The sequence below is a fragment of the Halichoerus grypus genome, chromosome 1 (genome assembly GCF_964656455.1).
Source record: "Halichoerus grypus chromosome 1, mHalGry1.hap1.1, whole genome shotgun sequence".
Lineage (NCBI taxonomy): Eukaryota > Metazoa > Chordata > Mammalia > Carnivora > Phocidae > Halichoerus > Halichoerus grypus.
Window position 1 is genome coordinate 206,173,766 of NC_135712.1, and position 12,107 is coordinate 206,185,872.

Here is a 12,107-nt window from a genome sequence, read left to right on the forward strand (position 1 = left end):
GGGTATTGACCCCAAAGACACAGATGTAGTGAAAAGAAGGGCCATATGCACCCCAATGTTCAGAGCAGCAATGTCCGCAATAGCCAAACTGTGGAAAGAGCCGAGATGCCCTTCAACAGATGAATGGATAAAGAAGATGTGGTCCATATATACAATGGACTATTACTCAGCCCTCAGAAAGGATGAATACCCAACTTTTGCATCAACATGGATGGGACTGGAGGAGATTATGCTGAGTGAAATAAGTCAAGCAGAGAAAGTCAATTATCATATGGTTTCACTTATTTGTGGAACATAAGGAATAGCATGGAGGACATTAGGAGAAGGAAGGGAAAAATCGGGGGGGGTGGGAATTGGAGGGAGAGATGAACCATGAGAGACTATGGACCTGAGAAACAAACAGGGTTTTAGAGGGGAGGGGGGAGGGGGGATTGGTTAGCCCAGTGATGGGTATTAAGGAGGGCACGTACTGCATGGAGCACTGGGTGTTATATGAAAACAATGAATCGTGGATCACCACATCAAAAACCAATGATGTACTGTATGGTGACTAACATAACATAATAAAATTTTTTAAAAATAATTAAAAAAATAAATGCAAAAAAAAAGAAGAAGATAGCAGGAGGGGAAGAATGAAGGGGGGGGAATCGGAGGGGGAGACGAACCATGAGAGACTATGGACTCTGAGAAACAAACTGAGGGTTCTAGAGGGGAGGGGGTGGGGGGATGGGTTAGCCTGGTGATGGGTATTAAAGAGGGCACGTTCTGCATGGAGCACTGGGTGTTATACACAAACAATGAATCAAGGAACACTACATCAAAAACTAATGATGTAATGTATGGTGATTAACATAATAAAAAGAAAGTGTTCACATCTAGAAGGACCTTCTCCAGATTATGGGAGCAATGCACAACTTTTGTTGGTGTGTTTATATTTTCCATACCAGTTATTCTCCCAGCAATCTCTTTCCTTAAAAACCATTAATCCTCCACAAGACGTAGACTATCCTTTGGATCTGGGTAAGGAGGAGGAGTGAACAACATCCAGTCACCCACAATATGATCTCCTCACTTCACTATGTGGAAGTGCCTAGCTGCTTCCTGAAGCAGACACTATACAGTACTTTTCCCAACATGCAAACCCCCCTGGAAACAAAGCCCTCCCCACACAAAACCTACAAAACAGAGTCCCAAGCAGAAATCCCAGATTGACCTTCTAGCACATTCTCAGGGTGTTTTACAGCTGGGAAATTCAGTCTGTACTGGCCTGAGCTCAAATACTGGCTCAGCTATTTGCTCTTTATTACACTGTAAACAAACTATTTTATATCAGATCTCTTCGCTTCCTCATTTCAAAACCCTCTCACTATCTTCCCCGACTCGTCTTAGCTTCCTCATTTCAAAACTCTCTCACTATCCTCCCCGACTCTTTCCAGCACCGCTCCAGATTCCTCCCACCTAGCTTCTCCAGGACCCCACCCCTCTTCCCACCATCAGGCACTCACATTCTCTGATCAGGACCCGTCAATGACTCTAGCCCATCCCTCTGGTCCACAACAGTCTCCCCCATTCTCTGACTCTCTCCAATTCCTTTCTAGGCTCATTCTTCCAATTCCTCACATCTCCCACATGCAGAATTCCTACTCAGCTTCACAGAATCCCCACCACCCAAGCCTTAGATTACTGATCATGTTTCTGGATTTCTGACCACCCAATCCTGAAATTTCAATTCCACTTACTGCAGATCCACGGCCTCAGATCTCCAGGTACAGGAGGCAGGGGTTTCTGGTACCCAGGCTCCTCTAGTCACAAACTTCCAATTCCCAGGTTCTGAGGATTCCAACTTCCAGGAATCAGCTGCAAAGTCCTCTTCATCCAGGGGAGTGCATGCTGTCTTCTCTGCCCTTAAAAGCCTCTGAAGTAGGGAGCCCAAGGGGCATGATGACCTCAGTGTGTTCATTGTAGCATTGGAAGGCAGAAAAACACAAACCACTCAAGTGAACCATCAATAAGAAATGGCAAGATGAAAAGTTACTTTGGTTTTAAGGAATGCCAGTCCACAGACACAAAGACTGAAACACTTCTTCCTATGTTGACGTGGAAAAATCTCCATGTACAAGTTGTTGGGTGTCCATAGCACAATACCATATAATTCTAAAAGCTTAGATTTATTAACATTGTAATGTTTACACAGACATACTCTTATCTAACTTTTCATAATTAAGTTATAGATTCTATGTTTGGCAGAACAAATTATAATTTGTTGATAATAGAGAATACTTATTCAAGGGAGGTTAGGTCAAGGTGAGGATCAATCAGATATCTCTTGTGTTTGTGGTGTTATATTTTTACAACAAAATGTATTCATGTTTTTACTTGTTATCAAAAATAAACTTTTAAGTGTTTTAAATAAGGTACCCTCTCCTGGTAAAGGCAAGAATACCATTGCTAAAAAGCAAAGTATACAATGGAATATTACTCAGCCATCAGAAAGGATGAATACCTAAAATTTGCATCAACATGGATGGAACTGGAGAAGATTATGCTAAGTGAAATAAGCAGAGAAAGACAATTTTCATATGGTTTCACTTATATGTGGAACATAAGGTATAGCATGGAAGACGTTAGGAGAAGGAAGGGAAAATCAGAGGGGGAGACGAACCATGAGAGGCTATGGACTCTGGGAATCAAACCAAGAGTTTTAGAAGGGAGGGGGGTGGGGGAGTGGGTTAGCCTGGTGATGGGTATTAAGGAGGGCACGTATTGCATGGAGCACTGGGTGTTATATGCAAACAATGAATCATGGAACTCTACATCAAAAACTAATGATGTACTGTATGGTGACTAACATAATAATTTTATATATATATATATATATAGAGAGAGAGAGAGCACAAAGTATAAGGCATGACATATTCCAACTCTAATTCTTAATTAGTTCTCTGCCCACAATGCTTCTTGAAATTCCTTGTGTATGTGGAACATCTGGTATCTCTTGTTAAGCTGCAGATTCTGAGTGAGTAGCCATTGGGCCTTTACCTTTGCTTAGGAAGCAGGACTTGTGGAGCAATCTCATGGTACCCATGTTAAATACTCATTTCAAAAGACTTTGAAAATCCATAACTGAATAGGCTCACAATTCTTTATGCTACCTCCAAGCTCAACCCCATGGGATGGAAACAAAAAAGAAGAGGTACCTGTACTTGAAAGAAAGACATAAAGCAATCATTATTTAGAGAAGGCATGATTGTTTGCCGAGAAAGCTTCAGAGAATTCACTGGAAAATACTGACAGTCCAATCACATCCCAATAGCAAGGTCAACGTTCAAGATGCATTGATTTTCCTATCAAAGGAAAAACAAATTTTAAAATGCAAAGAGCTGTTTGAACATAATAATAAAAAATAAATTAATTAAATTTAATTTTTAAAAAATAAAATAAAATAAAATTTAAAACTAAAACTTCTACAGTACCTGAGAACAATCCTACAAGAAATGCATGAAGTTTCTCAAGGAGAAAATTGTCAAGTGTAACATAAGAAGAACTTATAACCTAGAGAAAGAAAGAGGTTGGTGGGGGTGAGGAAGTCTTAATATTATAAAGAAGCTATTATTTCCAAATTCATCTACACAGTCAATGCAATGACAATCTAAGTCCCAAGACATTTTTGTGAAATTTAGTAAACTAGCCATCAAGTGTATATAGAAGAAAAAATGTGACCGAGGAGACAGTTCACTTGAAGAGTAAGTGAACAAGTGCTCACAATGGCCCATTTCCTACTTTCTTCTTTTTCTTGACCAAACTTTAATCAGACCTCTCTCTTTCCTACAGGCCCCTGAACTCTGCTTACCCTCAAGTTTGAGCAAGTACCAAAAAAGTGGAACATGCCTTCCCCATCAGCCTCTCCGGGGAACTGGCTGACCACAGCATGACCGTCTTTTTGTCACAACACACTGATAATTTCCCCTTATTTGTCCAGCTTCCCCTCCAAAGATGCTGCTTATTTCTGTCTGCTTCCTCCTTTACCTTATGAAATAAAAATATTTTTCCATATGATTTTGAGATGCTCATGGGTTTCTGAGATCAGAACCTTCTCCCTGCTGCAATAGTCCTTCTAAGTAATGTGTCTCTTTATTCAAGCCTAGATTTAAATTTATTTGACATAAAATACAGGGATTTGCCTCATAACATCTATAAAAACAAAACCATGACATTTCTTAATGTGTGTTTTCCATGAATAGAAAATGAGTCAATGAAATCAAATAAAGGATACGTCATGTATAGCAATGTAACGATCCATAAAAATGACATTTCAAATCAGTGTGTGAAACATTACATGTGAAGTCAGGGAAGTCACAGATTTTTCTCAACAAATGGTGTCAGGACAACAGGCTATTCATTTAGGACAAATTATTTACTGGACAAATTCCAGGTATATTAAAATCTACCAAAATTATTAGAACATTAGAAAATCAAGGGCAATGTCCTAGGCAAGATTAAAGAAAAATTCATATAGTCAATAATTGAAAACCTGGACCAAAATGAAATTGTAAGTTTATGGTGGTGACACCACACTCAATTTCCTCTTTATTACAACTGTAATAGGATTGATATTTACCCTGTTTTTTATCAGTGTGAGTGTGGATATGCAGAATCATCAAGTGACATGGGTTTTCCAAGATACCCCTGCCCATGGTGGCCCAAAACGGTACAATGAACAGGGTGTGCAAGTCGTCCAGGATGCAGTACAGCAGGTGACTATTTGACTGGTGCATCCTCAGTGTCTGTCCTGCCTGCCAATTTGTTTAGAGAGTCCCATCCCTGGGGGCAGTCATGAACTAGGCCAGTCTATTAGTGGTCAGATTCCAGTTTGGAAGGGGCAGCTGGATTGTATCTGGTTCATAATGCATGTGCTCTTCGGGCTCCTGGGGTTCCTGTTAAGGATGAGACAAGGGTTGAATCAAGAGGGACTATGACTAGTGACTACGGGCACCTGGCTCACTCAGTCGGTCAAGCATGTGACACTTGATCTTGGGGTGGTCACTTCAAGCACCACATTGGGTATAGAGGTTACTTTAAAAATACATTTTTTAAAGAGGAATGCAAGAACAAATATTGTGAAGATGTCAATGCTACCTACAGCAATCTACACATTTAATGCAATGCCTATCAAAATACCATCAACTTTTTTCAAAGAAATGGAACAAATAATCCTAAAATTTGTATGGAACCAGAAAAGACCTCAAATAACTAGAGGAATGTTGAAAAAGAAAAGCAAAGCTGGTGGCATCACAATTCCGGACTTCAAGCTCTATTACAAAGCTGTCATCATCAAGACAGTATGGTACTGGCACAAAAACAGACACATAGATCAATGGAACAGAATAGAGAGCCCAGAAATGGACCCTCAATGCTATGATCAACTAATCTTCGACAAAGCAGGAAAGAATGTCCAATGGAGAAAAGACAGTCTCTTCAACAAATGGTATTGGGAAAATTGGACAGCCACATACAGAAGAATGAAACTGGACCATTTCCTTACACCACACACAAAAATAGACTCACAATGGTTAAAAGACCTAAATGTGAGACAGGAGTCCATCAACATCCTAGAGGAGAACACAGGCAGCAACCTCTTCGACCTCAGCCACAGCAACTTCTTCCTAGAAACATCACCAAAGGCAAGGGAAGCAAGGGCAAAAATGAACTATTGGGACCTCATCAAGATAAAAAGCTTTTGCAAAGCAAAGGAAACAGTCAACAAAACCAAAAGACCACCGACAGAATGGGAGAAGATATTTGCAAATGGCATATCAGATAAAGGGCTAGTATCCAAAATCTATAAAGAACTTCTTAAACTCAACACCCAAAGAACAAATAATCCAATCCAGAAATGGGCAGAAGACATGAACAGACATTTTTCCAAAGAAGGCATCCAAATGGCCAACAGACACATGAAAAAGTGCTCAACATCACTCGGCATCAGGGAAATCCAAATCAAAACTTCAATGAGATATCACCTCACACCAGTCAGAATGGCTAAAATTAACAAGTCAGAAAATGACAGATGTTGGCGGGGATGCGGAGAAAGGGGAACCCTCCTACACTGTTGGTGGGAATGCAAGCTGGTGCAGCCACTCTGGAAACAGTATGGAGGTTCCTCAAAAAGTTGAAAATAGAGCTACCGTATGACCCAGCAATTGCACTGCTGGGTATTTACCCCAAAGATACAAATGCAGTTATCCGAAGGGGTAGATGCACCTCAATGTTTATAGCAGCAATGTCCACCATAGCCAAACTGTGGAAAGAGCCAAGATGTCCATCAACAGATGAGTGGATAGAGAAGATGTGGTATATATATACAATGGAATATTATGCAGCCATCAAAAAAATGAAATCTTGCCATTTGCAACGACGTGGATGAAACTAGAGGGTATTATGCTAAGCGAAATAAGTCAATCAGAGAAAGACAAGTATCATATGATCTCACTGATGTGAGGAATTCTTAATCTCAGGAAACAAACAGGGTTGCTAGAGTGGTGGGGGGTGGGAGGGATGGGGTGGCTGGGTGATGGACACTGGGGAGGGTGTGGGCTATGGTGAGCGCTGTGAATTGTGTAGGACTGTTGAATCACATAACAAATAATACATTATATGTTAAAAAAAAAGATAGTAGGAAGGGAAAAATGAAGCGGGGGGCAATCGGAGGGGGAGAGGAACCATGAAAGACTATGGACTCTGAGGGGCGCCTGGGTGGCTCAGATGGTTAAGCATCTGCCTTCAGCTTAGGTCATGATCTCCAGGTCCTGGGATCAAGCCTCACGTTGGGCTCCCTGCTCAGCAGGGAGTCTGCTTCTACCTCTTCCTCTGCCTCTCCCCACTGCTCCTGCTCTCTCTCTATCTCTATCTCTCTGTCTCAAATGAATAAATAAAAAATTATTTAAAAAAAAAAAGACTACGGACTCTGAGAAACAAACTGAGGGTTCTAGAGGGGAGGTGGGTGGGGGGGATGGGTTAGCCTGGTGATAGGTATTAAAGACGGCATGTATTGAATGGAGCACTGGGTGTTATAAGCAAACAATGAATCATGGAGCACTACATCAAAAATTAATGATGTAATGTATGGTGATTAACACAACATAATAAAATAAAATTTGTAAAAAAGAGGAATACAACTATGATTTGTGAGCATATTTTAATTAAAATTTTGCACTTGAATGGAGAAACTTGGCCTTATTTCCTCTGTTAAACCTCATTTGGTGCTGTTGGATTTGTTGTTCTTTATTCTTTTATCCCTTTGAAAATGGATGCTCTTGCTCTAAGATAATATTTATCTCTTGACTTTTCAAACTAGGAAGTTTCAGTATTCCCTTATTGACCGGAATAACCTTAGATGCCTAAAATTGTTGGTAGTGTCCCTTCCAATTTAGCTGCCCCTCAAATTCAAGTGAATATTTTCCCTTCTTCCTTTACCCTTCTCCAAAAATAAAGCAGGTGACAAAGTTTCCTGGGGGGAAAAAATGTTTATGTTGACAAAAACACCATATTCAGAGTCTGAATGCATGTGATACAATAAAAAATTTTGCATTGTTTAACAAAAGATATCTAGATATAGATACATACATACACACATATGTATTCTTAATGCCTTAAAGTCAGTAAGAAAAATATGGTGAATAAAATAAAGTGTGCAAGGGGCACCTGGGTGGCTCAGTCGTTAAGCGGCTGCCTTCGGCTCAGGTCATGATCCCAGGGTCCTGGGATCGAACCCCACATCGGGCTCCCTGCTCAGAGGGAAGCCTGCTTCTCCTTCCTCCCACTCCCCCTGCTTGTGTTCCCTCTCTCGCTGTGTCTCTCTCTGTCAAATAAATAAAATCTTTTAAAAAAATAAAAATAAAAAAAATAAAGTGTGCAAAAGATAGGAGTATATAATCCACAGAGACCACCATGAAAATACCAGGACATATGAAAATTGCAACAATACTGTTAATGAGATACTAATTCATATATTAAGATAAATCATTTACCCATCAAATTGGGGGGGGAATGAAAACATTTGATAATGTATAATTTTAAGATTCCAAGACATCTGTAAACCCTAAGCCTCCTAATAGTTAAATAGAAACTTAGAATTATAAAGTTGGAATGTCCTTTACAGATCATCTAGACTGGCTGTGTCATCCTATCAAGAAAAAAAAAACCTGTGCATCCTTCAGAGAGACTGGCTTATATTCTTGAAGTATTTGATATTTTTGCTGTCCATGAATATATAATGAACATGTCTTCCTGACAATTTTAAGTTCCTGTGTCTTTCTTCTATCAATTTCCTTCTAAACGAGATAAATGATTTACCAGAGCCTAAGGGTCACTTAAGCCACAGATCAACAAAATTTCTCATGTTAAAAATGAAAAATAAAAAAAATGATATGATAGCAGTAGTGTTGATTGCATGTGGAAAATTGATCCTCTCCTATGGCACCTGGGTAATTTGATACAATCTCATTACATAGAAGAGTTGCAGAATTTATTACAACATAAAATATATATGTTCTGTAACCCAGTATATAAACCACCTAGTCTAAGCAAATTTAAAAATGTTCTCCTTATGGTATTTTTGAGACATTCACTACAGCATTATTGTAGCAATGGGAAACAGGAGGCCATATAAATGTGCATTTAAAAGGAGAAACACAAAATATATTTTGTAATCTACATATATACAACAACAGCCAAAAAGAAAGATGTGGATCTATAGACAGTGACATGCAAAACCTCTCCAAACATTTTTGATTAAAGAATAAGTTGAAAACAAAGTACATAGTAGGAAAAACTTTATTTTAAAAACAACCACAGCTGAATTATATATAAGCATTTTATACAAAACAAAAACACCACTCTAAAAGATAGAGGGAAGGAAGATACAACAGGACCTTGGGACCCAAAACACTATGCAATGGCGAGTCCCATGAGCTTTTGTTTGGCCTCATCTATCCCAGGCTTGGAATTAAAGAGGCTGGCAGCCCAGAAATGCCAACAGGTGCAGACAACAAAAAATGTCCCCAAGAAAAGCCAGTTCTCCCTATCCAAAGGACCAGGAAAGGGAGCGCCTGGCAAAACAGAAAATATTTCAGCAGTAACTGCCCTATTCCAACCAAACAACAGAGAAAAACTGTCCCCACACTTATTTTCATCAGCAAAGGTCAAGTCTGGAAGCCCAGACCTCTACCCTTGCCCGGCTGTGATGAAGCATTCCCTCCCACCCGCTGGGGTTGTGGCTGAGAAGGAGCTGGGACTTTCATGGTGTCAGTAGAGGCCCTGTGAGGAGCAGTAACAAGGCATCCCTTCAATCCCACGTCAGGTATCCTCCCACACAGGAGTGTCAGTGGGCCCAAGAGGAAAATCTGCATTCCCACCCTCACTTGCCAGCAACAACATGGCCACTCCTCCCCCCACTCCCAGCATGATGTCAGAAGAGTCTGCCAAAACAGAAGATCCTAATAAAATCCAGTTTCAAAACACAATACCATAAAGACCAAGGTTACAATTTAAAAAATCATTGTCATACCAAGAACCAGGAAAACCTCAACTTGAGATGACACAAATGTTAGAATTATGACAAATATTTTACGGCAACCATCATAAAAAAATGTTCTAGAGACTGTGGACTCTGAGAAACAAACTGAGGGTTCTAGAGGGGAGAGGGATGGGGGGATGGGTTAGTCTGGTGATGGGTATTAAAGAGGGCACGTAGTGAATGGAGCACTGGGTGTTATATGCAAACAATGAATCATGGAACACTACATCAAAAAAAATAAGTTAGGGGCGCCTGGGTGTCTCAGTCGTTAAGCGTCTGCCTTCGGCTCAGGTCATGATCCCAGGGTCCTGGGATCGAGCCCCGCATCGGGCTCCCTGCTCCGTGGGAAGCCTGCTTCTCCCTCTCCCACTCCCCCTGCTTGTGTTCCCTCTCTTGCTGTGTCTCTCTTTGTCAAATAAATAAATAAAATCTAAAAAAAAAAAGTTAAAAAAATGTTCTAATGAGCAATTACAAGCAAACTTTTCTGAAACAAATGAAAAAATAAGAAGTCTTAGCAAAGAAACAGAGAACTTTGATAAGAAACAGATGATTACAAAGACCTAATGGAAATTTTAGACCTGAGAAAATACAAAAAGTGAAAACTCTACTGGATGGGCTTACTAGCAGAATGGGGACAAAAGAAGGAAAAAATCAGTGAACCTGAAGACAAAACAATATAATTTATGCAATCTGAATAAGACAGACAAAATAAACTACAAAAAAAAATTATCAGCATCTCAGGGACCTCTGGGACTATAAAAAATATCTAATATTTCTGCAATTGAATTCCATGAGAAACTCTTAACTCTAGGAAACAAACTGAGGGTTGCTGGAGGAGAGGTCGGGGGGGATGGGGTAACTGTGTGATGAGCACCACATGTTATATGCGACTGATAAGTTATTGAACTCTACATCTGAAACTAATGATGTACTATATGTTGGCTAATTGCATTTAGATTTTAAAAAATGAATTCCAGAGGGAGAGAATATGGAACTGAAAAACTATTCAGAGGGAAAAAAATGGTTAAAATTTCTCAAATTTCCAAAAGACAAAGACATATAGATTCAAGAAGCTGAGGAAACTCCAAACAGAATCAACTTAAGCAAATTAGGGCCAAGAAACATCACAATCAAACTTTTGATATGTAAAGACAAAGAAAAAAATCTTGAAAGCAATGAGAGATTATGATTCCTCATCCCTAAGGGAACAAACATTTCAGATATCAGCTCATTTCTCATCAGAAATCATGGATGCCAGTGGAATGTAGCACAGCATTTTTCATGGTGTGGATGAATGGATAAAGAAAATGTGGTGTCTATGTATATAATGGAATTTTATATATATATGAATATTATTCAGCCAGTTACAAAATAAATAAGTCATGGGGATATAAAGTACAGCATGGTAACTACAATTAATAATATATTGCATATTTGAAAGTTGCTAACAGAATAGATCTTAAAAGTTCTCATCACACACACAAAATTTGCAACTATGTATGGTAATGGATGTCAAGTAGATTTATTGTGGTGATTATTTCACAATATATACAAATATCAAATCATTATGTTATATACCTAAAACTAATATAATGATGTATGGCATTTATACCTCAATAAAATTGTCTTTTAGGGGCGCCTGTGTGACTCACTCAGTTAAGTGTCCAACTCTTGATTTCTGCTCAGGCTATGATCTTGGGGTTTTGGAATCCAGCCCTATGTGGGGGTTTCTGTGCTCAGCAGCGGGTCTGTTTGAGATTCTCTCCCTCCTTCTCCCTCTACCCTTCCCCCCACTCACACTCTCTCTCTCTCTCTCTCTTGCTCGCTCTCTCTTTCTCTAAAATAAATAAGCACTGGGTGCTATACGCAACTAATATATCATTGAACATTATATCAAAAACTAATGATGTACTACTATATGTTGGCTAATTGAATTTAAATTAAATAAATAAATAAAATCTTTTTTAAAAATTGTCTTTTAACAGATACTAAATAGTTAATTCTGTTGACTCTGATCCAAGGTCTTCATGAGGTAGAAAGACCAGCAAATTCTTCATGTTGGGAAGTTCTTATAATACACAGGATTACATATTCCTATACCACAAAGATTTAAAAACCACCTTCAAGGAGGCTTTCAGTACAAACACCAGTAATGCTATGCAAATACTTAAAAAATAGAAGGGGAGTTTCTGAGAAGTTAATCACAAGACAGATTCTCTGGAAAGAAAGGATCCAGACCAGTGGTTTCCTATGGCAGTTCCTCTGGAGCCCAAGTCAGATTTAAAACAGGAAGTCTTTGTAACACACACAGACCCAGACCAGACGTCCTCTATGCCTGGGCTCACTGGTGTCTGCATCATGAGAAACAGAAATCTACTGCTGCCAGGTAGGTAGAATTATAACAATAATGACAGATAACTAAAGCTATCTGGGAACTCTCTATCCAGTTAGAAAATATTCTGTGTTCTTGATAATCTGTTTTGTTTCCCACTTTTTCTATAAAGGACAAAGGGAATCGATTTTAAGAAGGATG

General features: G+C 39.3%; 1 protein-coding gene across 2 annotated transcripts in view; it reads left to right on the top strand.

Annotated features, from left to right (window-relative positions):
- Window positions 1-11,814: 11,814 nt before the first annotated feature.
- LOC118535416 (adhesion G protein-coupled receptor E2-like) overlaps window positions 11,815-12,107 on the top strand; it is a 37,981-nt gene continuing 37,688 nt past the window's right edge. For both annotated transcript variants that reach the window (XM_036091753.2, XM_036091754.2), the window contains exon 1: window positions 11,815-11,960. In XM_036091753.2, coding sequence (XP_035947646.2) covers window positions 11,825-11,960 — 136 coding nt within the window. In that variant the 5' untranslated portion in view covers window positions 11,815-11,824. The remainder of the gene's footprint in view (window positions 11,961-12,107) is intronic.